Below are 27,231 nucleotides of genomic sequence, written 5' to 3' on the forward strand. Positions count from 1 at the left end.
TCTCTGTCTCTGTCTCTGTCTCTCCCTCTGTCTCTCTCTCTATGTATCTCTCGCTGTCTCTCTCTCTTTCTCTCTCTCTCTCTCTATGTATCTCTCACTGTCTCTCTCTCTCTCTCTCTCTATGTATCTCTCGCTGTCTCTCTCTCTCTCTGTCTCTCTCTCTCTCTGTCTCTGTCTCTGTCTCTCCCTCTGTATCTCTGTCTCTCTCCCTCTCTGTATCTCTGTCTCTGTCTCTCTCTCTCTATGTATCTCTGTCTCTGTCTCTCTCCCTCTTTGTATCTCTGTCTCTGTCTCTCTCCCTCTCTGTATCTCTTTCTATGTCTCTCTCCCTCTCTGTATCTCTGTCTCTCTCCCTCTCTGTATCTCTGTCTCTGTCTTTCCCTCTATGTATCTCTGTCTCTGTCTCTCTCCCTCTATGTGTCTTCTGTCTCTGTCTCTCTCCCTCTATGTATCTCTCCCTCTGTCTCTCTCCCCCTCTGTATCTCTGTCTCTCTCCCTCTCTGTATCTCTGTCTCTCTCTCCCCCTCTATGTATCTCTGTCTCTGTCTCTCTCCCTCTCTGTATCTCTGTCTCTGTCTCTCTCCCTCTCTGTATCTCTGTCTCTGTCTCTCTCCCTCTCTGTAGCTCTTTCTCTGTCTCTCTATCTCTGTGGCTCTGTGATGCTCCTATCGAGGCCCTCCATGCCCACTGGAGAATAGTGAGCTAGCGTGTCACTTCCCTACCTTTGAACCAGTACAGTACTCTGAACAGTCTGAACACTCCCAGCTCACACCTGCTACTGCTGGTAGCTATCAGCCACAAAACGCCTAACGCAGTCAAACCCACCAACTTCTCTTTGAACTCCAATTCAATTAGATTGCTGCTTTATTTTAGTTTCATATTGGTCACACCCTGCCATCACAGGAGTTAAATTACAACCTGCTCCAGGATACAGTGTGAAGATGACAGAGCTGTCACACACATACACAGAGGTGCATACATGCCCCCCCCCCCCCCCCCACACACACACACGCACACACACACACACAGACCTCCCCCCATACCCCCAGTTCTTGGGTTTTAGTACCCCCAGGTGTCCCCAGAATTACTGGCTCATGAATGCCATAAATTTGCCTTTTAATGAAGAACCAATACTTTGAATGTCTCACGTCTCCTTTTCCTTCAACAAGAAATGTTTTCAATTATTCTTTATTTTTCACACCTCTAAACTTTTAGGATTTGAAAACGTCTTCAAAAAATAAATATTTTCGTGCTTTGCATAGGCTATGCCCTCAATAATCATATCAATAACAGTGGCCCTTTGTTCTTCAAAAAAAGGTCAAAATATATATATTTTGAAAACGTTCCAAAATGTGATTTAACAGCAACACCTCCTTCCCTATGCCTCTGATATAACTGTATATTGTGAGAGTTATACACTGCAATAGGAGAACCACTGAATAGATTGTGATTCCCAGACCCATTAGCTCTAGGATAAATTGAACACTACAGTACTGTATGTGAAAGTAGCCCAAGGAATATGAACATTTCTTAAAATGTGATTGTACCAGTCTTCAAAGAGCCCTGGAGAAACCATTTGATAGCTCCATTGTCTTGGATAAGACCAAGTATGAGTGTGTATGTGCCTCAAATCTCCTTTCACTTTCTGATGTTTTGGAATGAAGTAGGACTAAGAGTTGTCCGAAGTGCCAACGGTTCATTTTGGAGATACTTAAATCATCTTTCCCTTGTCATGTACAAGCTTTACCAGTCAGATGTTTTACTTTCACTATCTGAGCTTAGCTAAGTGTCCCACTTCCTCTTAAAACCCAAGTGATGTCCTATCCAACTTTCTTTTCTTTCGTCGTTGCAAGTTCTGCTCAATCATCAGGTATAGCCATTTTCAGCCATGTTCCATTGCTCAGTGAGATCTCTTTAAACCTCATTTAAACCTGTGTCTGAGTGGCTTAAATTTACCCCACTTATGTTGAAAGTGCCTGCGAATGAAACAAGACGCAATCCTGGAACAGCATTAAACGGTTTAAGTGTGTTATTCCTCGACTATAGGAGGAAAAAAAGGGCCCCTTGATTAACTAAACCCTCTCAAATGTGATGGCCGTGGTGTAATTAGTCCGGTGCGGAGTTGAACGTAGGTTTTAAAGCAGCCACTCATCCCCATGGCCTTTATCTTCTCTTCCTTCTCTTCCTCCTCTCCTCCCTCTCGGAGAATACGGTCTCCCCTGTGAAGGAACGTTTCTCCACTGAGCCACACTGTGGGACTTTGTGGTCTTAGCTTAGCCTTGTATCTGTGTAGTCACTCTGCGAAATGGGCTTGTCACAGGGACCTAAAACCTCCATTAAAAGTTGGAGCCTATAATAGGTATTTAAAAGCTGTGGGAACACAAAGAGGAGGACCAATTTTCATTAACATATGAAGCACTTATTAACTTTGATCGGAGTGCGGTGAAGTAGCAAAGCCGCTTAAAGGCGCAAAGGTCAAGAAGTTGAATGGCACCAGAGTCGTACCCGTCTGCCTTACCCTTGCAGAAAAGGCAGGGCCTCCTTCAGATAACTGGTGGGAGCACCTTGACGCCCCAGCGGGACTTGACTTGGTCGTGACTGAGACTCTTCACACAATTCATAGGGCCCTGGTTTGTTGACTCTGGAGCCAGTACATTCTTCTGTTCCTGTCCTGCACCTGTTATTGATGACCTTTGGTTTACGTCTTCTAACCAGGAAAAGACCGTTGAGCTCAGAAACCTGTTTTGCGAGGGGGACCTTTGCTGGTTCTATATGCAGCATGTAGTGAAGATACGCCGACACACCATACTATGTCGTCACCTTGTCTTTTGACAGCTGCTTGGGGCACTTGGGTCTAATTAAGTCAGCTGTCGTGTCTGTTTGGCAGCATTGTTGTTGCGTCGTCCAATGTTTTAACAAAGAATGAGTCTATTTCTTTCCCAGAATCCCTGTCCCTTATACACATTCTTATTCAGAATGTCATTTATGTAATCTGTGTTTCTGCAAACTGTGTAAGCGTTCCACTTTGTGGACACCTTCAACTATTTGGAGAGTGTCACTCTTCAGTTCTACCCATGCCTACTCATCTACCATGAAATGATAGAGAGGCTCTTGTCTGTCAGTGACACCAAACATCATAATGGCTCTGAAACGGCATACATTGGTGTGAAATGAAGTAGCTAGAATAGAACAGGGAAGCTCTGTGAGAGGAGAGCATGTGAACCAACATTCAGTTAGAGAGAGGGCTTCTACCCATGAGCACTCTGGACAACACCCCTCCACCACACACACCCCCACCTTCCACACCCCTGCAGAAACAACCTTGGAGTTTAAAGAATCTCTTCTCAAACAACTTCCTGTGCACGGTCCACCTGCAAGTGAAGTGAACGCAGAGGCAGGATTTATACTCTGTTGTCACTCCCAGAGCCAGAGTTGTGAGAAAGATGCTGTTTTATTTACCGAGTGGCATCACTTTTACTGAAATTGTGAAATTTCACCTTGTTCTTGTACCCCTTTTTATTGTTGTGGAAATATGAGTGGGAAGGGGATGGGGGATGTGAAGTTTAAAACGGTGCTGGCACAAGCTGCTCTGTGTGTGTGTGTGTGTGTGTGTGTGTGTGTGTGTGTGTGTGTGTGTGTGTGTGTTGTGTGTGTGTGTGTGTGTGTGTGTGTGTGTGTGTGTGTGTGTGTGTGTGTGTGAGATTCACCTATTTACTAATGACGAAAAGCAGCTTTTATGTACATAGACTTTTATTGATTACATGTGATTCTGATGGTAGTAAAGTGCACACAGTGACCATATGACTTAAATGAGACGATTGCATTTATCTTCCAATCACCGTTAATAGATCCAAATTATGGCATTACAATGCAGTCATACACACTTTCTCACAGTTCAAGGGGACCTGAAAATCAGGTAGGATATTCATTGTGGTAAATACAAAATCACATTGACCCTCGATTTGACCTTTCAATGGCTAATCTGAATCATAGTCAGTCAGAGAGCATGTGCCACTCTTTGTACCATTCAGAAATAATCAGGATCCACCAACAGAACATCTCCTCCATTCTCAGTTTTATTTTGCCACAGCTGCCAGCCCAGTGCCTGGAATGGTAAATGTGGAATTTTAATGCACAGTTGATGCTGAGGAATATGGGAAATGCTAATTTGTGGCGCGATAAGATGAATCGAGACATCCCTTTAGCCCCATTTGACTCAGTGGAGGAAATGAATCATGAATGTTTGTTAAGTATGACAATCTAACGGGGCCAGATCTACATGCTCCCAGACTGGAGAGAGAGGGAGATAAAACCCGGCGCAGACGCCCAGGAAAACTGCCAGATTCTGTAATGATGGGAATTTATTGGCAGTTAAAGAGACAGTGGCAAGGCTTATTCACTAATAAGCTCTCTCCATTGGAGAGCTCCACTGCATAGTGTTGGTGGGGGGTTTTGCCCGTATCTCTGGAAGATATATGATGTATTCTCTGTAATGGTTCTTCTGAGAGCAGAGACAGAAGTCTTACAGCTATGCTTGACTTTGGTGGAGACAGTGTCTTTTTGGAATGGCTGATCACGACACGGTATTTACTGTATCAACAACCTCCTTTAAACACGAATGACCTTCTGTCTTTTGCCTTTGACTAGATTTAGCTAGTTTATCTTCATTAGAAAGCGATGTGATCTTGATAGCAGTTTGGTTATCATGACAACCTTGAGACTAACGTAGATCTATGGTGAAACCCAACCCTAAATCATAACCTTAACCTAATGCGTCCTATGGTGGTTTAAACATACAGTAACCGTTTGCTTTACTGACACCATTTCAACATCATCATTCTCTATGCTACAATAAGACCTTGTAGAGGGAGTAGCAACCTGTCTGTTGGCTGGCTGGTCAGATTAGGCGGCTCTGAGCTCCTTAAAGTCGCACGCGAACCAGATTGACATTTTCAAGGGCTTCCTTGGCAGAGACAATGCTAAAAGGGAGAGAAAAAGCCAATATGACTTTGTTCCTACCTTGCTGGAGGAGTTGTTTGTGTAAATCGCCTATAAGCTTATTGACCTGGATGTGTGGCACCCGACTGTGTGTGACTGTGATTTGGCTGGAGAGGCTGTCCTTTGATGAAGCAGCGATAGGGAGGCCTGATTCTAACAGCTCACTGACACATGCCCGCAAACTCTGCCCTAACATACAATGTGCATCCCACCCTACCTCATGCTCCCCTACCCTACCCATGCACTCCCACCCTACCCCATGCATCCCTACCCTACCCATGCTCTCCCACCCTACCTCATGCTCCCCTACCCTACCCATGCACTCCCACCCTACCCCATGCACCCCTACCCTACCCATACCCTACCCATGCACTCCCACCCTACCCCATGCATCCCTACCCTACCCATGCTCTCCCACCCTACCTCATGCTCCCCTACCCTACCCATGCTCTCCCACCCTACCCCATGCACCCCTACCCTACCAATGCACTCCCATCCTACCCCATGCACCCCTACCCTACTCCATGCACCCCTACCCTACCAATGCACTCCCACCCTACCTCATGCATCCCCACCCTACCCCATGCTCTCCTACCCTACCCCATGCATCCCTACCCCATACTACCCTACCCCATGCTCTCCACACCCTACCCCATGGTTCCCTACCCTACCCATGCTCTCATGCTCCCCTACCCTACCCCATTTTCACCTGTCCTACCCCATCCTACCCCATGCATCCTGACCCTACCCCATGCTCCCCTACCCTACCCCATGCTCCCCTACCCTACCCCATGCTCCCCTACCTTACCCCATCCTTCCCCATCCTACCCCATGCATCCTGACCCTACCCCATGCTCCCCTACCCTACCCTATGCTCCCCTACCCTACCCCATGCTCCCCTACCCTACCCCATGCTCCCCTACCCTACCCCATGGTTCCCTACCCTACCCCATGCTCCCCTACCCTACCCCATGGTTCCCTACCCTACCCAATGCTCCCCCACCCTACCCCATGGTTCCCTACCCTACCCAATGCTCCCCCACCCTACCCCACCCTACCCTACCCAATGCTCCCCCACCCTACCCCATGGTTCCCTACCCTACCCCATGCTACCCTACCCCATGCCACCCTACCCTACCCCATGCTACCCTACCCTACCCCATGCTACCCTAACCCATCCTACCCTACCCCATGCACCCTACCCCATGCTACCCTACCCCATGCTACCCTACCCCATCCTACCCTAACCCATGCACCCTACCCCATGCTACCCTACCCCATGCCACCCTACCCCATGCTACCCTACCCTACCCCATACTCTTCCCTCCACCTTTCTCCATCCTCACTCTCAAATACATTATTTTTCTCATTCACTCCTAAATGTCTTCATTTGATTAAACAAGGAAAGAGTTTTAGCCAGCGGTAGGTTATTGTGACATAGACTATAATGTAGATCATTGACAATCTGTATCATTTGATAACACGGCAAGAAACCAGTGATATCAAACACAGCCCCCTCTGAATGAAACATGCTTTAATAGTCTGTTCGTTTTGAGATAGCTCATGCACATTGAATTCATGAAGTGGCTGTATGTGTCCCTGTATCTTTATCATACTGTAGTCTACATACTGCTACAACATGTTCCTCCTCACTGGTTTCCCGTGCGACATTCGCTAGAGAGGGAACTTCATCAAGCCCAGTGCTTGCCTGTGACATTATTCATCTCTGTGAGGTTGCCTGTGACATTGTTCATCTCTGTGAGGTTGCCTGTGACATTGTTCATCTCTGTGAGGTTGCCTGTGACATTGTTCATCTCTGTGAGGTTGCCTGTGACATTATTCATCTCTGTGAGGTTGCCTGTGACATTGTTCATCTCTGTGAGGTTGCCTGTGACATTGTTCATCTCTGTGAGGTTGCCTGTGACATTGTTCATCTCTGTGAGGTTGCCTGTGACATTGTTCATCTCTGTGAGGTTGCCTGTGACATTGTTCATCTCTGTGAGGTTGCCTGTGACATTGTTCATCTCTATGAGGTTGCCTGTGACATTGTTCATCTCTGTGAGGTTGCCTGGGCGATTGTGTTTAAAATGCATTGTAAACGGTGGTTAGATAGAAGGCAGCAGAAAATCCGTAATCACTGCTTAATTAAGGAATCATCTTGTAGCTTCATTTCCTGAGCTGTAATTAAACACTTCCAATACGTTTCGTTGCAGGGCTTAACATGTTCGCCTGAGATCAAGGTACTGCCTTTAATGTTATCTCACCCGGCTTCTTTAAACTCGCTCCACTGAAAGGAACTGTTGATATTCGCCCTTTGTTATCCTCGTCATAACGCCTAGTGATCCCCAGTATGCTAAAGAGCGTCTCCAGCTAACTGTACTCCAGGCCCCCAACAGTAAATAGCGAGGCGGATTCAGTGAGTGGGCTCACTGATAATACCTACTGGGAAGGAAGGAAAGGGGGAGAATTTCGCCATCCCAAGCAGACACTTGCATAAGCTAAACTGGGTCACTGTGACCTCATGTTACTGTTAGTAGGACAGTGCTGCAGACTTCCTTCACTTGGACTTTTTTTTCTCTCTCACACAGAGAGGCAGGAAGCTGCTATCCTTTTGGCAGTGTTTGCTGCCTTCTTTGAAGTGAGCCATGTGTGTAGAAAGCCAAACAAGCGCAGTGAGTGTTGGTTGATCTGAAGATGAACCCAGAATGGACACAATTTTAAGGCCTTATTCTGGACTGTATAGACGTCTCCGATATGACACTCTATTTACCTTATAGTACACTACTTTTAGCCAGAGCCAGTAGTAGTACCTTTACTTCTAAAGGGTCTGACTAAATCCGTCCCTCTGCTTCCTTCAATGAAGTCTAATAATAACCCATCAACGCCCTTGGACGTACTCTGTAGGTTTAGCACATCGAAGCAACGGAAAAGATGATGTGACCAGATAGAACTAAGTGTCCCCTCCACTAAGGACAAGCCTACCACCAGCAAGACATCTCAGAGACTGTAGACGGGGCTGGGGACATAAACATTTTTATATTCTAATCATTTAGCAGACGCTCTTATCCAACAGTCTCCCCGACACAGTGCTAGTGTTTTTAGCCACATTGCATGTATTGGATTTAGGGGTTTGTTATAGAACGACTTAATTATCTGTGTCTGTATAGTGGACTTGGACATGCAAAACAGAAGAGGTTTTCAAGGAAAATCTCGGAACGTGGTAAGCCGTATTCCCATCACGCTGGTTGCTGTGGCTGTGTAGTGCTGTAAAGTACTCTATGTTTTACAAGGTATTTAAGCACTTTACTTCCCAGGTTAGAGATAGATAGCCAAATATCCATGGGTATGTCCCTCCCTCCCTCCCTCCCTCCCTCCCTCCCTCCCTCCCTCCCTCCCTCCCTCCCTCCCTCCCTCCCTCCCTCCCTCCCTCCCTCCCTCCCTCCCTCCCACCTCCCCCCTCTCTCCTCTCCCTCCCTCCCTCCCTCCCACCTCCCCCCTCTCTCCTCTCCCTCCCTCCCTCCCTCCCTCCCACCTCCCCCCTCTCTCCTCTCCCTCCCTCCCTCCCTCCCTCCCACCTCCCCCCTCTCTCCTCTCTCTCTCTCTCTCTCTCTCTCTGTCTCTCTCCCCGTCTAGCTCTCTCTCTCTCTCTCTTTCTGAGCCTCAGCCCTGAGACTGTAATTCTGCTGTTCTGCATCCTAGAACACACATTCTCCCTCCTCCACAATAGATCAAACAGTAATAAATAGCCACCTTCCTCTCTCTCTCCCTCTCTTTTTCTTGCTCTCCCAAAGTTCTTGCTCCTCCTTCCTTCCTGCTACACATGGGCTTCCTCCTGTATGGTAACTCATAGGAACTCTAGATAAAAGTGTTGCAGCTGCACCAGCCACTAGTCCCACAGTTACACACACTTGATACTTCTTGCAATTCAATGCACTGTACTGGACATACATAGTAACAATAAGACAATGTATTGAAAGCTGCATAGGTGATATTGCTTAATGTTAAGAACATTGTATATATGGCCAACATAACCATTTGTTTCCTGTTTTGAGCCCTAGATGTTTCACGTTAGTTACGGTACGGTCAAAAAGTTTTCACACTCCTTTACTTTTTCCACATTTTGTTGTATTACAACCTGAATATAATATTTATTCAATTGAGAGATTTTGTCACCTGCCTACACGCAATATCCCTTAATGCCAAACTGAAATTATGTTTTTAGATATTTTGACCAATAAATTCAAAATGAAAAGCTGAAATGTCTTCAATCAGTAAGTATTCAACCCCTTTGTTATGGCAAGCCTAAATAAGTTCAGGAGTAAAAATGTGCTTAACAAGTCACATAATAAGTTGCATGGACTCACTCTGTGTGCAATAATATTGTTTAACATGAGTTTTGAATGATTACCTCATCTCTTTACCCCACATATACAATTATCTCTAAGGTCCCTCAGTTGAACAGTGAATTTCAACCACAAAGACCAGGGAGGTTTTCCAATGTCTCGCAAGAAGGGCACATATTTGTAGATAGGTAAAAAATAAAATAAAGAGCAGACATTGAATATCCCTTTGAGCATGGTGAAGTTACCCAATTCCACTTTAGATGGTGTATCAATACACCCAGTCACTACAAAGATACAGGCATCCTTCCTAACTCAGTTTCCGGAGAGGAAGGAAACCGCTCAGGGATTTCACCATGAGGCCAATGGTGACTTTTTAAAACAGTTACAGAGTTTAAAGGCTGTGACAGGAAGGATGGATCAACAACATTATAGTTACTCCACAATACTAATGTAAATAACAGTGTGAAAGAAGGAAGCCTGTACAGAATAAAAAATATTCCAAAACATGCATAGGGCACTAAAGCAATAAGGCACTAAAGTAAAACTGCAAAATGAATTGGTAAAGAAATTAACTTTATGTCCTGAAAACAAAGCATAATGTTTTGGCAAATCCAACACATCACTGTTTCCACTCTTCATATTTTCATCCATGGTGTTGACTGCATCATGTTATGGGCATGCTTGTCATCGGTAGTGCTGAGCAATTAACTGAAATGTCGGTTATTTCTTGGTTTTTAAACAACTAATTCACCGTAATCGGTTAATTTCGTTCTGCTTTTTTATGTGAGCTCAATGCCCACATTGCGCTGCAGTTTCTCTAGAAATAAATCAGATCATGCACAAACTGTGCGGTGTAGTAGGGAGTTGTAGTTTCCAACAGGCCAATGTTCTACATAGTTATTCACAGATAACTTGATAATTAACCACAATTACCATAATCCATTGCGCTCTCACGTGTCCGGTCTGTTTCTTCTACGCCTGCTATATTAGAGACAGAAGAATGTGCTATCAGGACGGATACATAGACAGCAGTTGCTTCGCCAGGTATTTTTTATCTGAAAATACATGATCTAAGTGATTGATAGTTGCTATTCAGCAGTCATTAAAGTATGTCTTATGTACTTTGAAGAACCACTAAAATAGTGATTTTGGCAGACAGCATAGGCAGCAGCTCTATCGAAATGAGATGATGACTTGGAATTAAATAATAAAGTCGTCAAATAAATTAAATGTAATATACACAACAATTGAAATATAATATTCAAGTAAAGTAATTTGAATAAATGATAAGCAGTAATGGTGGTCTCTACCATCATATGACTTGTATTAATTGTTTGTTGTTACAACATTCAACCCCTTTAATGCATAGTGCATTTAATGTAAAAAAAAATATATTGAAAACTAAATTGAAAATCGTGATTGTTTTTGAAAAATCAAACCGAAACTGAATCGACCTCAAAAAGAACTAATCGTTCAGCACTAGTCACCTACAAAGACCAAGGAGGTTTTTAGGATAAAAATACATGGAATAGAGCTAAGCACAGGCAAAATCCTAGAGGAAAACCTGGTTCAGTCTGCTTTCCATCAGACACTGGGAGACAAATTCACCTTTCAGCAGGACAATAACCTAAAACACAAGGCCAAATATACACTGGAGTTGCTTACCAAGAAGACCGTGAATGTTCCTGAGTGGCCTATAGTAGTTATGGTTTTGACTAAAATCAGCGTCAAAATCTATGGCAAGAATGGCTGTCTAGCAATGATCAACAACCAACTTGACAGAGCTTGAATAATTTTTTAAAGAATAATGAGCAAATATTGTACAATCCAGGTGTGCAAAGCTCTTAGAGACTTACCCATAAAGACTCACAGCTGTAATCGCTGCCAAATGTGATACTAACATGTATTGACTTTGGGGTGTGAATACTTAATGAGATATTTCTGTATTTCATTATTAATACATTTGCAAACATTTCTAAAAACATGTTTTCACTTTGTCATTATAGGGTATTGTGTGTATTATGTGTAGAAAAAAATCATATTTAATGCATTTTGAGTTCAGGCTGGAACACAACAAAATGTGGAATAAGTCAAGAGGTATGAATACTTTCTGAAGGCACTGATAACAGTTGTATCAACTGTATTATATGGGTGCTCCTCGATCAAACGTGGTTTGGCAACAATATGATTTAACTGTGAGTGATGTCACTCAACATGCTACTGTATGACCAATCTGTGTGTCCCATGTCCCCGTCTGTCTACAGGTGAAGAAGATGGCAGTGGAGAAGCAGGGGAGTCAGACATGGATGGGCAGAGTGAGTCCAGACACCCAGCTATAGGACCAGAGGATTGGGATGGACCAAGTAAGTTTACGTCATTTCTCTCTCTCTCTCTCTGGTGGTTGTCATCTGGTTGTCCGGCAGTTGTCTGACATCCCTCAACCAGAAAGCCGTATCTCAACCAGGAAGTAACTTTTTTTTATGACATCTAATGACATATTTTGCCTGCTGGGAATGGAATGCACCTCGTAGGATGAGTGCTTTCAAATCTACCAGAAAGGGAAAAGGCAAAGCACGTGAGATACAAGCCACTAAAGTCTCTGAAGTTGGGATAAAATGTGCTTCCTAACAACAATAGATGAAAAACTGGGGAAAGTGATGTGGGGAGCTGAATGAGTATATTATCACCATTGAATAGTAAGTTACACTTACCAGTGTTGAATGGGTGGGTGAAATTGCTTTGCTCTTAATCTTATGGTATATGTGCTTGAAAATAGAATGAAACCCCGGAAGAAAGCTTAGAATGAAAAAATTTACTATATTTCTGTTCTCTTTGAACATCTCATTTTACCATGCAGATTCCCCTTGCTGTTCTTCACAAGAGTTTCGGGGAAAAAATGGTTGTATCTTGTTTTTTTGTTCGTCTTAAAAGTCACTTCATCAAAGTGATGGATAATACATCGAACAAGATAGCAACACAGCAATTACTGTTGAGGGCATTACATCCACATTGCTGAACACACAAAATATGATTCCCTTCTAATGCGTATGACCTATTGCAGCAGGTACATACGTTTATAGAAGTGGGATTTGGACAAGCTATGCTGGTGCTGAAGCCCCCTGCGGTGTGTATTTTATACTGACAGTGAATCAGTGTTATCGGCCCCTATCAGATAATGCATTTATCATTAAATTTTACATTTGCATTTAAATCTGAGGAAGGAAATGAGTATTGCTGGTTAAAGATTAGAGAGGCTGGGCCGACAGTAATAAAACATCACTGTGATCAGTCAGGAGACAGGGCTGAGGGGGTCAGCGCTCAACTATGGGGGCCACCATGACAAAAAGACAGCAGGCATCACATGACGAAGAGAAGGCCCTTTGGGCCGGGGGAAAACGCTGAGCTTAAAAATACTGCTGTCTTTGAAAGGGAGATAGGATTGGAGGGGATGGGAGCTCTGACTGGCTGTAATTATACACCAATCTCTCTATGTCTCTCTCTCTCGCTCTCTGGACATCTCTCTTTCTCTCTCTCTCTCTGTCCTTAGCCCTCAGAATATTGAGAATTACAGGCTCATAACAGAACACCGACTGCTGGACCGACTGGGGTTTGGGGTTGTTCAGTAGGGAGAAAATGTTTGAAGCTGAGTAAGGTCCTACCTAACTGAACTACCTGACTGAACTTGTCCAATACTAATAGAGATTTCAGTTTACCGCTGCCAAACATGTTGATACCGTGTGCACTAATGAACATGACCCTGGATTGTCTGTCTCATACTTAGAGTTTCTTTCAAACTCTAACTCCAGAAACTGACTTCAGATGAGATAGCACTATTGTCTCACGGACCACTCCAACATACAGGCATGTATCTATCTACCTGGTCAAAGCCCCAAGGACCCAAACTCATATATGTTAGTATATCATCATTACTACACTATCTACATAATGAATATAATTTTGTTAGGATAAGGTACACTCCATCTCAGTTCCAGGTAGTCTCATTAGTATTTCTTAAGATCCTTTATGATCTACTAGTCCATGAGAGAGACATAGTTTCAGAGCCAGATGTGGCTGGCACTCCCTCTGTTGTCTTTGTGGGCAGTGGGCAAGAAAGGAATGTTTGAGCATAATAATGCCATTCACTATCCCATCACGCCTGCCATGAAAGGTCATTTCCCTTTTTAATTTTTCCCATTGTGTTGGAAAAGTCAGATGGGCATGTTATAATTTGAATAAAGAGGGAAATCAGACAATCAGATATGAACATTTTGAAATTACATGGCTTCCTGTTCAAAGCGATTAAAAGCAAATGTATTTAGTTTGAGACTGTCTACGCTGTAATCTCTTTGTAAATGTTCAGATAGTGGTAGCATTCAAACTCTCTTTGTTATTTCTTGGCTTAAGTTTAAGCAGGTGCGATAAAGATCAGCACCGGATCATTTTGAATCACTCAGTGTGTGTCTGAATGGCTATAATGGCTGTGACATAAATAAAGGGGGCGTTCTTTTTTTGTTAGGTGGCTCTGATCATCCTCACCTGTCTTTGGTGCTCCTATTCAACCACCCTGGACATTGTCCTCTGTTGATAAAATGACTAGAGCAGCTAACAGTACATTCTCTAATTGATCTTTTCATCTTTATGTACCGTGTAAGGATGAACACATATCGAGTGTTGTAATATAGTCGTTAAGAAGACTCTTTTATCCATGTAGGAATCGAACCCACAACATTGGTGTTTTCCAGCTCCATGCTAACCCACAGCCATTGGAACTACTAGTTTCCCAGTGTTCCTTCCTGTATAGTATGACAGTAGAACCATGTGACTCATTAATCTGACGGGTGTTCTGCCTTCTCTCATAGAACAGAGAACACCCAGGGAGTTCTCAATATAACCATGTCATCCCTGAAGCTATCAACACAGAGATCTGCTGTTTCAAGTTCATTTGGCGTCATGGATATTTGAAATCCATGTACTATAACGGGAGATAAACCTGACTGTGAAGTACTGCTATTCTTCACTCATTTCCATGGACTACTTTGTCTCCGATACAGATCTGTCGCTGTTCCTCAAGGCTAAATGAGAGTGGTGGGTTTTAGCTAGCGTTAGCTTTTAATGAACTTCTGCACATTCTAATCTACTGGTCTGCTCTTATGAGCCACACCCCCGTGAAAAGACATGGAGGCTCTCTCACATGGCTTCTCGTGTGGTTTTGTCTCGATACTGTACAGAGTAAAACGTTCTCCCTACGTTTGTAGGAATGCAGTTGTTAGCTTAGGCTTACATGGCTGATTAAGCAGACACTGTGATGTATATCTGTAAACATAATGTAATCTTCCATCGCATGTTAGCATGATACCATGTCATTTTACTGTTCAAATAAACTAAACAACACGCTGCCTCTATTTGTACTAAGTAAGATACATCTGACAAACAGTCTTACTTGAAGATAATGTGTCCAAGATTGCACCAGCAGCTGGGTGAGAAGGTTTGTGAAGGAAACAGGGTCAGGGAAGGAGAAGGGAGGAGAGCACCAAACACAAGCAAGTGAGCAGAAGTGATGATCACCTTGCCCATAATTCTTTCTGCTTGACTGGTCCTGAACAGGCACAGCCCTGTCCAGTTACCCCTCTCTCTGTGCCAGCTGGGCATGAGCCACGGTCGGACAGGTTGGGGTCAGCTGAAGGAGTGGCCCTCCGAGACGATGTCCGACGGTCAGACAGGAACAGAGCCCTCCCCTATCCACCCACCCCCCTTCATCTCCCGCTGGCCTCCATCCCCTTCATCAAGTCATCAAAAGCTGCACGGCAAAACATGTCTGTCCTCAGATGAAGACTACAGTAGTCTCACAGTTTTTACTCCACCTTTGAGTGTGTGCCGATGACGATGTTCCCGCCTACTGGTCCACATGAAAACAATAACGTTTCAGGTTTTATGCACATATGTCAAGCGAGGAGAATTTGTAGAGCAGATGGCCACGATACCATGGCAGGTGCCTCGGCAAATGTTTGCCATCGCTGTGCTGCTATTTATATCACTGTGAAACACAGAGTCACAAATATTTGAGGACGGAGGAACGGACAGAGGGACCGTTGGCCCTCTTTGTTGTGAGTCAGTATGACCACCAAAACAAACAGATTAGGGTTGACAGATGTCGGGTCTTATTGTGAGACAGTTTGCTACAGCAGGAAAATAATCCTGCCGCAACATGAAATGTGAATTATTATGTGGATTATAATTATTGGACATTTTTATGGTCAAATCAAGTCTGACATATTAAAGTGGAAATTATAAACTTTAGAAGCCTTTTTATACCTCGAATAGACTACAAGTTTGCATTTCCTGCTGTGCATCAAATGAAGATCCTACATTGGTGTACTCCAGACGATAATGAGCTGAATGTGTCAGGGCAAACTTTTTGCCGATACAGTGTAATACAGCAGATGCAGTGTAGTAGGTTTGTTGTCCAAATGGGCTATAAAAAAAGCTATGAATTCCCCCAGTATACCTTCATGTTTGTGGCTACATGATTATAGCACACTATGAGATAACTGTGAGACGTCCCCAGTCCGCAGGCTGGGGCAGCACACTTCCTATACAGACCCTTGTCATCACGCCTCTAGAAGACTCCATCCTGAACACACACACACACACACACTGTTAATGAGAGTTCTTCTGGCACCTGACAAGTTCTGCACGGCAACAGTGCATTTTTAATTCTGACTCTGAAGTCCATTAATTGAGGATGTGGTAAGGAAGGAGGGAGGAAGGAAGGGGTGCTGGAATGAGAGAAAGAGACAAACGGAGTGCACAGATTCAGATTAGGGCTGCAGAAGATGAGGGTGTAAAAGGGATTTAATGTTAGGATGGATTAGAGAAATCCTTGTAACAATGTTAAATAATTATAGTTCCAGTCGAGATCAAAGCACCATTGATTGAACCCCTCAAGCCTTCAGCACACAGAGTCTTGGAAAGCAGAGATTGGTAAACTAGTGCTCAGACCACTCCGACTGCTCCGGTTAAATTGGATTGGAAATATTAGGATGTAGATGAATCCTTCAGGAGTTTGCAGAAATGTAGCTCGCAAGAGCCATTTGAATGGTTTGATACAGATGTAGGATCTTAATTTGAGCCAGTTTGCTACAGCAGGGACAATAATTCTGCAGCAACAGGAAATGTGAATTATTATGTGGATTATAATTAATGGACATTTTTGTAGGGGTTTATACATTTTTCGTAAAGGAAAAATCAGGTCTGAAATTTCAAAATGGAAATTACAAACTTCAGAAGCCTTTTTAAACCTCAAATACATTACACGTTTTACATTGCATTGCAGGAAAATTGTCCTGCAACAGGGTAATACAATTAATATTATACGTTTGAAGAACTGCCTGTCTGGGCAGAATTATCATAAGATGAGGATGCAGCAACCACCTCTTCCGATAGATACAGTACCTAAAGCATTTTAAGTAGACTTACAGACATAGTGTGGACTTTTCACTGACATTTTCAACCTCTCCCTTTCCGAGTCTGTAATACCAACATGTTTTAAGCAGACTACCATAGTCCCTGTGCCCAAGAACACTAAGGTAACCTGCCTAAATGACTACTGACCTGTAGCACTCACATCTGTAGCTATGAACTGCTTTGAAAGGCTGGTAATGGCTCACATCAACACCATTATCCCAGAAACCCTAGACCGACTCCAATTTGCATACCGCCCCAACATATCCACAGACGATGCCATCTCTATTGCACTCCACACTGCCCTTTCCCACCTGGACAAAAGGAACACCTATGTGAGAATGCTATTCATTGACTACAGCTCAGTGATCAACACCATAGTGCCCTCAAAGCTCATCACTAAGCTAAGGACCCTGGGACTAAATACCTCCCTCTGAAACTGGATCCTGGACTTCCTGATGGGCTGCCCCCAGGTGGTAAGGGTAGATAACGACACATCCGCCACGCTGATCCTCAACACAGGGGCCCCTCAGGGGTGCATGCTCAGTCCGCTCCTGTACTCCCTATTCTCTCATGACTGCACGGCCAGGCACGACTCCAACACCATCATGAAGTTTACCGATGACACAGTAGTGGTAGACCTGATCACCGACAACGACAAGACAGGACTCTGAGGAGTTCAGAGACCTGGCTGTGTGGTGCCAGGAAAACAACCTCTCCCTCAACATGATCAAGACAAAGGAGATGATTGTGGACTACAGGAAAAAGAGGACAGAGAACGCCATTCTCATCGACGGGGCTGCAGTGGAGCAGGTTGAGAGCTTCAAGTTCCTTGGTGTCCACATCACCAACAAGCTAACCAAGCATGCCAAGACAGTCGTGAAGAGGGCACAACAAAACGTATTCCCCCTCAGGAGACTGAAAAGATTTGGCATGGGTCTTCATATCCTCAAAAGGTTCTACAGCTGTACCATCGAGAGTGGTTGCATCACTACCTGGTATGGCAACTGCTCGGCCTCCGACCGCAATGCACTACAGAGGGTAGTGCAAACGGCCCACTACATCACTGGGGCCATCACTGGGGCCAGCCCCCCCACACCCCCCACTGTTACACCACTGCTACTCTCTGTTGATATCATCTATGCATAGTCACTTTAATAACTCTACCCACATGTACATATTACCTCAACTAACTGGTGCCCCTGCACATTGACTCTGTACCGGTACCCCCCTGTATATAGTCTCACTATTGTTATTTTACTGCTGCTCTCTTTAATTACTTGATACTTTTATTTCTTATTCTTATCTGTATATATGTGTATATATATTTCTACTGCATTGTTGGTTAGGGGCTCGTAAGTAAGCATCCCACGGTAAGGTCTACCTACACCTGTTGTATTCGGCGCATGTGACAAATACAATTTGATTTGATTTGATATTTCAGCAAAGTAGAAAACTGAGGAGACTCGTTCAAGTTGTTTATACATTTTTTCCATAAAAATCAATAGATTTGGACGTGCATCATAGCGATTCTCTCTCAAAAGGATGTTTTATCTTTCCCAGTGGTTTTATTCAAAGCTTTTTTATCAAGTATTGGAAAAATAATGCTGAGATTTCAGATGAAACTATGAACAACAGCTAGGAACTTTGGGAATGAAAACATGGAAACTAAACTGCTATCTCAGCACTCATTTTCTCATCAGGGTTTTTCTGAAATTGTAGGCCATCCCTGGCCCAGAGCAAGCCATGAATGTGCGGTGAACATCTAACCTGGTACTCCACACTGCAAAATAGAAACTTGCTATGCTCTCTCTACTTCACATTATATTCACTCCCCACCCCCTCGCTCTGACACACACACACACACACACACACACACACACACACACACACACACACACACACACACACACACACACACACACACACACACACACACACACACACACACACACCATGAAAAGAATGTTTGATTGTGTTGATTAAATATTCAACAAGAGATTAGATAAATCTCTTCACTCATATGCTGCAGTTCTTTCATGCAAATGTACTCACTGATCCGATATACTGTACTAAGAGGCTTTATGGCAAAACTTCATGGCTGTTAGTTATATCATCTAAAATAGGACTAAATTAAATAGCTGTTATTATCATTATAAGTATTCTGAGTAATAGTTTGCGTAGGTACAGTATGGTGACTGCAACAATGTCCTTAAAATAGTCAATAGATATAGATTATATTGATTGTCACATTTTTCAAGAGTATCATTGGAAAATCACATCTTCATTTTCAGTGTTTCTTATTTCATGACAGAATTCAATGAGAATGAAAGCTGTTGGTAAATAGGAAGCTGAACACAGTTTCTGGCTGTGATTCTGCCCTGGGGGACTTAGTTCTCAATGCTGCCTTCTTTCTTTAACACTCTGAATATGTTTGTTCTGCAATGCTTTACACCCTCTGAGGCTGGATAGATGAGAAATATAGCAGTCTTCTACTTATTTGGAGAGGTATCACTTAATCGGGTGAATATGTGATGTGTGTATTTAAAATGTACATGGAGATGTTTCGTGCAAGTTATTTGTTATACTGTGAGTTACTCAACTGAAACTTACAGGAAGTTGAATTTTTATGAGTCCCTCTTCATTTCATAGGATTTCGTTTTGCTGTAAATATATAAACTATATTTGTGTTTCTTTCTCAGTGCTGCTCCTCCATGATTCATTGAGAGTTCAACAGAATCTTACTGAGTAGCTGCACTGTCATATTTTCTGTGCATGTATTTGCACTATTTATGGTAAGTTTTTGTTGCAATTCAGTTTGAAAACTGAGCACCTCAAGTCATCAATGCATATGGTTTGGCTGTGGGAAAGTAAATCTTAAGGTTCACCCTCTCTCTCTCTCTCCCCCTCTCTCCCTCTCTCTCTCTCCCTCTCTCTCTCTCTCCCTCTCTCTCTCCCTCTCTCTCTCTCTCTCTCTCTCTCTCTCCCTCTCTCTCTCTCTCTCTCTCTCTCTCTCTCTCTCCCCCTCTCTCCCTCTCTCTCTCTCTCTCTCCCCCCCTCTCTCTCCCCCTCTCTCTCTCTCTCTCTCTCCCCCTCTCTCTCCCCCTCTCTCTCTCTCCCCCTCTCTCTCTCTCTCTCTCTCTCTCTCTCTCTCTCTCTCTCCCCCTCTCTCTCTCTCTCTCTCCCCCTCTCTCTCTCTCTCTCTCTCTCTCTCTCTCTCTCTCTCTCTCTCTCTCTCTCTCACACACACACGCACACACGCGCACACACACGCACACACACAGTCTCTCCTTGTGAAAGGTATTGATATCAGAGCAGTGGCCCTGCCTCTCAGACAGTGTGTGTGGTGATGAACAGCTGTTTCCGGCTTGGCCCCCTGGTCACGCCAATTCCAGCTGGGGTTTTTTTTAAGTTGGGGGGGGGCGGGCACTGGTTGTCAACTGAATTAAAATACCAAATAATAGTAATAATAATGATAATAAAAAGTTAATAAAAAACCGCATGTTCCTTCCTGATTGTGGGTGTTGTGGTATTCAATTATGCAATTTTCATTGGCATATTAATCATCTTTTCAACAAACAAGCCGGCGTTAATTAAAGCAAATCATGGATAAAGACGTGTTGCCGGATCATCACTCCGTTTATCACCGTGCACAGACCCGCAGTTAAGTCAATTCTGGCTGTGAGATGAATTTCAATGTTCTCCTCGCTCTTTCCTGTGTGTGTGTCTGTGTATAGTTGTGTATGTATTATGGTCAGTGTGTGTGTGCGTGCGTGTGCTTGTGTGCGTGCGTGTGTGTGTGGTTTCTCACTTGTTTGTGCCATTGTCTGGAGGAAGGGCCAGCAACACTGCATGTCAGAGTGGGAGAGGCTGAATATGTAAGTTGTGACTCATTTAAATCAGACTAAATAGTAGAAAGTTGTCTTGGTTACCTATTTATTGGAAAGAATGGAAACAAATGACAGGCTACAGCTTTAACCTCACTACCTCCGTATTACAGTTATGATTATACTGCATTATACTGTTGAAAAAACATCATAGTTATTTGTAATTATTGACACGACAATATGTCATTTGTGTGTTGGTTCTTAGCTTGGCTCATTGGAGGGAGAATGGAGATGACTGAGAATCTGTGGGAGATATACTTGTCCTAATCACAGCTCACTGATCAGCTGCCATTCATTAACAGGCACAATGCCTCTCCCCTATTTGACCTAGATAGTGTGTGTATACATTGATATGTAGGCTACATGTGCCTTTTTTAATGTATGTAGTTCTGTCCTTGAGCTGTTCTTGTCTATTGATGTTCTGTATGATGTCATTGTGTATTATGTTTCATGTTTTGTGTGGACCCCAGGAAGAGTAGCTGCTGCTTTTGCACCAACTAATGGGGATCCTAATAAAATACCAAATACCAAATTAACAACCCAGAGAAACCCTGGTGATGTGATGTGAGCAGCCAGAGCCATGAAAACACTTGAGTCAGTCAGTCAGTCAGTGGGCCACCAGAAAAGAGCTCCATCAGCCAGCCATCTGACTGTAGACATGTTGCTTGTCCCCGTCCCCGGCTCCTCCAATGTGGAGCAACTTTATCAGTTCCAGCCGCTCACCCACTTGCTAAACTGGAGGGCCAGCCGCCTCTTAACTTAAACATAAGATCTTTGTGGTTTGAAGCACCCGGCTGCACCGCGCACAATGAGAATCTGAAAGGCAAACAAGACTCCAGTGTCGACGTTGCCCATCACAAAATCATCACACCACCACCACATGGAAAAGGAAAAAATGTCTGTTTCTGCTGCGTTAGCTCGATACTAAATGCACTCAAACAGACTGCTGCACTGGAGCGAGATTCCCTCTCAAGGAAGCAAAAAGGAGAGATGGAGGGAGAGGGAGAGAAAGTGGGTAGAGAGAGAGAGAGAGAGAGAGAGAGAGAGAGGAGAGAGAGAGAGAGAGAGAGAGAGAGAGTAGCAGAGAGAGAGAGAGAGTGGAAGAGAGAGAAGTCAAAAACCTCCACATGACAATGCCGGAGAAAAATCAGAACATTTTCCGCCGAAAGATGGGCCATTTCCAAATCCTCGTGCCCTATCAGACAAATTAAAGTAAATCAAGCATGAAATGAAGCAGAAGAGCCCGGAGATAAGGCTCCTTTAAGTCGTTTACAGATTAGGATAGAGAGAGAGGTGCATCTGGTCTCTGGCAGTGAAGGAGGCTAGTTTCTCATTTCACAATAGCAGTCTGTGTATAGGATTACTCTCCCCTGTCACTGACATGGGAAGCAGTGGGGGAAAAGCCATCCACAAAATGTTGCTAAATATGTCCCTAATGTCTCCAACGTACCGAACTTCACTTGTCTCCCATCTGAACGGGGGTGATATGTTATGTTATAGCATGTCATGGAAGTGAGTAGTAATCCGATTGTGATTATTTTCTGTCAATTAGATGTGTTGTTATTTGGGGTGCCTTCTATTCTCAATAGTCTTTCCACCACCACGTGACTTAAAATGTACATGGGATTCAGGATTGGCTAGAGGAGATCACATGACTTTGGCAGTCACTTCCTCTGTCCACACTGAGCATGTCTGAAGTCAGGTTGGAGAGAATTCGACAGTCTTCAATCACCACACTGTATGTTCAAAAGGTGCATATGTGCAGTATGTATTTATTTAACTTTACATTGAACAAACTGCACTATTACTGTAAGTAATGATGCAGTTACTGTTACAGTGTATAATTGCCTCGCAAAATATGATTTATATTCTAATATTTTTTGTATTTCTTGTTAAAGGCTGTGTATTGAATTATTTTGATTAATTATCTGATTATTTATAATTTTACTTTCTGCTCCATACGTCCTTCTGCCAGGAGTCATTTTATGGTAATAGATCCTACAGTACAGTACAGTACAGTACAGTGTGTCTGATGTAAATCATTTAGAGACGAATGCCAGTTGGGTGATTTTAAACCCTGTGATACTCACTCACCCTAACTGTCACTTCAACTCGGTGATGCTGTGCTCTACCCGCTGAGCTACAGAGGACCATCTCTAGACTATATAGACCTCATGTACTATACAACACCTATACTCCCATTTCCCCTGAAAACACACACACACACACACACACACACACACACACACACACACACACACACACACACACACACACACACACACACACACACACAGAGACACACACACACACAGAGAGAGACACACACACACACACACGCACACACACACACACACACACACACACACACACACACACACACAGAGACACACACACACACACACAGAGACACACACACACACACACACACACAGAGACACACACACACACACACACACACACACACACACACACACACACACAGAGAGAGAGACACACACACACACAGAGAGAGACACACACACACACACACCGACAGACAGACAGTAGGTGCATGGCTCTTTGATGCCGCCCGTAGTGGGCTTGGTGGATTTTGTTTCACTCGTCACATGTATCCTTTCTGGCGGTGATGAGCGGTGGGCTTGGCTGCTATACCCAGTCTGCTCTGAGAGAAACAGGGAGCTGGCCTCATCAGCGGGTAGTTGCTCTCTAAAACCGCCACCTTGACCTTCCCAGCCCAAGTCTTAGGTTTATCCTCTTTATCACACTATCTCCAGGCATTTAAAAATACTCCTGAAACTGGATGATTTAACCCGCTTTTACGCTGTTCACATCAAAACTGGATGAAAAAAAAGCTTAATCCATCTTATCTGTTGACTGTCAAACTGCTCCGGCTAAAACCTACTCACAAAAGACAACTAGGTCACCCAGGAAAAACAGAATTCCTGTTTACGGAAAGTTTGAAATCTGGTAATTGACTTGGGGAAGAGGTTTCAGGAGCTCTTTGAAATACTCCAGTCTGTAACTGAAGTGTTAAATTCAATCCCATAGTTAACAGTTACTACGGTAAATATGTTTGCTACTATAGCCTTGTTTGCTTGATTTATTTTCAGAAATGTATTTCCCCTCTTAGAAGTGATTGTATATACAGTATATATATATATATATATATTTTTTTTATAAATTCTATAAAGCTTTTGTGTTTTAGCAGGCATCCAATCGGTCATACCGGTATGTGAATGCTTTACTTATAAACGTATAGAATCAAATAGAAACAATTATTCAGACCATCTGACAGGCAAAATAAGAGTGATATCCTTCTGATGCTTCTCAACATGTAAAAGAATCAAATCAACAACAACACAAATGTGGCGTCCTCTAGATGTTGTTTGAGATATCTGTGTGAGGAGACTTTCATCCTTTTAACTTTTCCTGTCTTGTTTTACCAGCTATCAATAGACAGTGTGGCACTTGTATAAGATGGATGGGTTGGAGATTGTTGTCTGTATGCTTACTGCTAACTTCACCAGGCTTTTGATCAAACTGAGGACTTGACAACTGGCATATTCCTATAGTTCAATAATAGCATACCCCCTCAGTGTTTACGTCAATTATATACATCAAAGACAAGTTCTCAGTAGATGTTAGATGTATTTCCTGTTCGTGTTACAGCTCTATGATTTGCCTCTTGAGATTAAATGGGATCTAAACAGCAACAATATATTATATTCTCAACCTGCCAGAATCAATAGAAAGTGTTCTACCTTTTTGATCAACTTCTTTGTAGGAAACTATACTCTGCATACATTGTGCATGTTAGCAATAGAATCCCCACGGTCCTCTCTGCTTTGTGTCAGGGCTAAAATCACAGACAGTATCTATATCTTTGGCTAAAATGTCCTAATCTCTATGGCCTGTTTAACTTTTCCTACAACAAACCCTTGCCTGTCTTGTGGGCCTCAAAACAAATCTGACCTATAGGACTGTCCTCAAAACAAGGCTGATCAATCCAACTCATTTTCGAACGTTGCTATGGGCACAGCCAAACAACGGAAGTGATGGATTCCACTTCCGCTGCCTTTCCCTACTACAGTGTGCCAGCGGCAAACTTGCCAGAGGAAATTATTTGAAAAAGTACATTTATAGGGTATAAAAGTCAAGTAAATAAGTGTATGTGTAATTTAATATTTATTTAATTCAAGTTCGCTAGACCTACTATAGGATAGTTTTGTTGTGATAATAACGTTAGTTGTGTTGTGCCAGAGTTAAGGCTACCAATCCAATAACTATAATAATAAACTATAGGCTACATAACTAGAAAACGTTGGTGAGCATCCACACTAGAGGAAAGTTTATAGTTGATCGTTCTTCAGTCCTACGCCTGTCAATCAACTGATCAATACATTCTACTGCATGCAGACTATTAATAAGGTGTTAACACAAGACCAATCAGGAGGTCTCTATTGCAGAGATACCGATTTAGACCATTCAGGAGGTCTCTAACGCAGAGATACTGATTTAGACCATTCAGGAGGTCTCTAATGCAGAGATACTGATTTAGACCATTCAGGAGGTCTCTTAATGCAGAGATACTGATTTAGACCATTCAGGAGGTCTCTTAATGCAGAGATACTGATTTAGACCATTCAGGAGGTCTCTTAACGCAGAGATACTGATTTAGACCATTCAGGAGGTCTCTAACACAGAGATACTGATTTAGACCATTCAGGAGGTCTCTAACGCAGAGATACTGATTTAGACCATTCAGGAGGTCTCTAACGCAGAGATACTGATTTAGACCATTCAGGAGGTCTCTAACGCAGAGATACTGATTTAGACCATTCAGGAGGTCTCTAACGCAGAGATACTGATTTAGACCATTCAGGAGGTCTCTTAATGCATAGATATTGATTTAGACCATTCAGGGGGTCTCTTAACGCAGAGATACTGATTTAGACCATTCAGGAGGTCTCTTAACGCAGATATACTGATTTAGACCATTCAGGAGGTCTCCAACACAGATATACTGATTTAGACCATTCAGGAGGTCTCTAACACAGAGATACTGATTTAGACCATTCAGGAGGTCTCTAACGCGGAGATACTGATTTAGACCATTCAGGAGGTCTCCAACACAGATATACTGATTTAGACCATTCAGGAGGTCTCTAACACAGAGATACTGATTTAGACCATTCAGGAGGTCTCTAACGCGGAGATACTGATTTAGACCATTCAGGAGGTCTCTAACGCAGAGATACTGATTTAGACCATTCAGGTGGTCTCTAACTCAGAGATACTGATTTAGACCAATCAGGAGGTCTCTAACGCAGAGATACTGATTTAGACCATTCAGGAGGTCTCTAACGCAGAGATACTGATTTAGACCATTCAGGAGGTCTCTAAACGCAGAGATACTGAATTAGACCATTTAGGAGGTCTCTAACGCAGAGATACTGATTTAGACCATTCAGGAGGTCTCTAACGCAGAGATACTGATTTAGACCATTCAGGAGGTCTCTAACGCAGATATACTGATTTAGACCATTCAGGAGGTCTCTTAACACAGATATACTGATTTAGACCATTCAGGAGGTCTCTAACGCAGAGATACTGATTTAGACCATTCAGGAGGTCTCTAACGCAGAGATACTGATTTAGACCATTCAGGAGGTCTCCTAACGCAGATATACTGATTTAGAACATTCAGGAGGTCTCTAACGCAGATATACTGATTTAGACCATTCAGAAGGTCTCTAAACGCAGAGATACTGATTTAGACCATTCAGGAGGTCTCTAACGCAGATATACTGATTTATACCATTCAGGAGGTCTCTAACGCAGAGATACTGATTTAGACCATTCAGGAGGTCTCTTAACGCAGATATACTGATTTAGACCATTGAGGAGGTCTCTAACGCAGATATACTGATTTAGACCATTCAGGAGGTCTCTAACACATAGATACTGATTTAGACCATTCAGGAGGTCTCTTAACGCAGATATACTGATTTAGACCATTGAGGAGGTCTCTAACGCAGATATACTGATTTAGACCATTCAGGAGGTCTCTAACACAGAGATACTGATTTAGACCATTCAGGAGCTGTAGGCCTGTTTTACATTCAGCAATTATAGTAAGGGCAAGCCTGCTTCTTTCCTTGAATAGGCTACAAGGCCTAGTATAAAACATGATCAAAACAAAGATCCTATAGATTTTGTAGCCTATAGCTTTTCCTGGGATTTCACGAGAAGAGGAGAGTCTTGCGTCCATAGCCTATAGCCTATTGCGTACAGGAACAGCTGGGAGAGAGAGGCTAGTGATGTATAGCTGAAGTAAGATGCTAAATATTAGCTAGATATTAGGCCATTTATTAGATCAATTGTAGGGCTATAGGCTAAATATTTACTTGTCAAAGTGCAAGAAAAACAAGTTAACAGATTGTGAAATGGCAGATCAGTAGTGCATTCCTCCAGGCTCTGTGGTTCCAGGGCACTTAAAGCTCCACTATTGATTAGGCCTAGGCCTACATTTTTAGACC

General features: G+C 43.2%; 1 protein-coding gene across 1 annotated transcript in view; it reads left to right on the forward strand.

The window, feature by feature from the left end:
- The window catches only part of LOC109901881 (zinc finger protein ZFPM2), a 147,319-nt gene that overhangs the window by 35,773 nt on the left and 84,315 nt on the right, over window positions 1-27,231 (forward strand). Inside the window, exon 3 of the mRNA XM_031786956.1 lies at window positions 11,606-11,704. Coding sequence (XP_031642816.1) covers window positions 11,606-11,704 — 99 coding nt within the window. The remainder of the gene's footprint in view (window positions 1-11,605; window positions 11,705-27,231) is intronic.

Source organism: Oncorhynchus kisutch, linkage group LG13, assembly GCF_002021735.2.
Source record: "Oncorhynchus kisutch isolate 150728-3 linkage group LG13, Okis_V2, whole genome shotgun sequence".
NCBI lineage: Eukaryota > Metazoa > Chordata > Actinopteri > Salmoniformes > Salmonidae > Oncorhynchus > Oncorhynchus kisutch.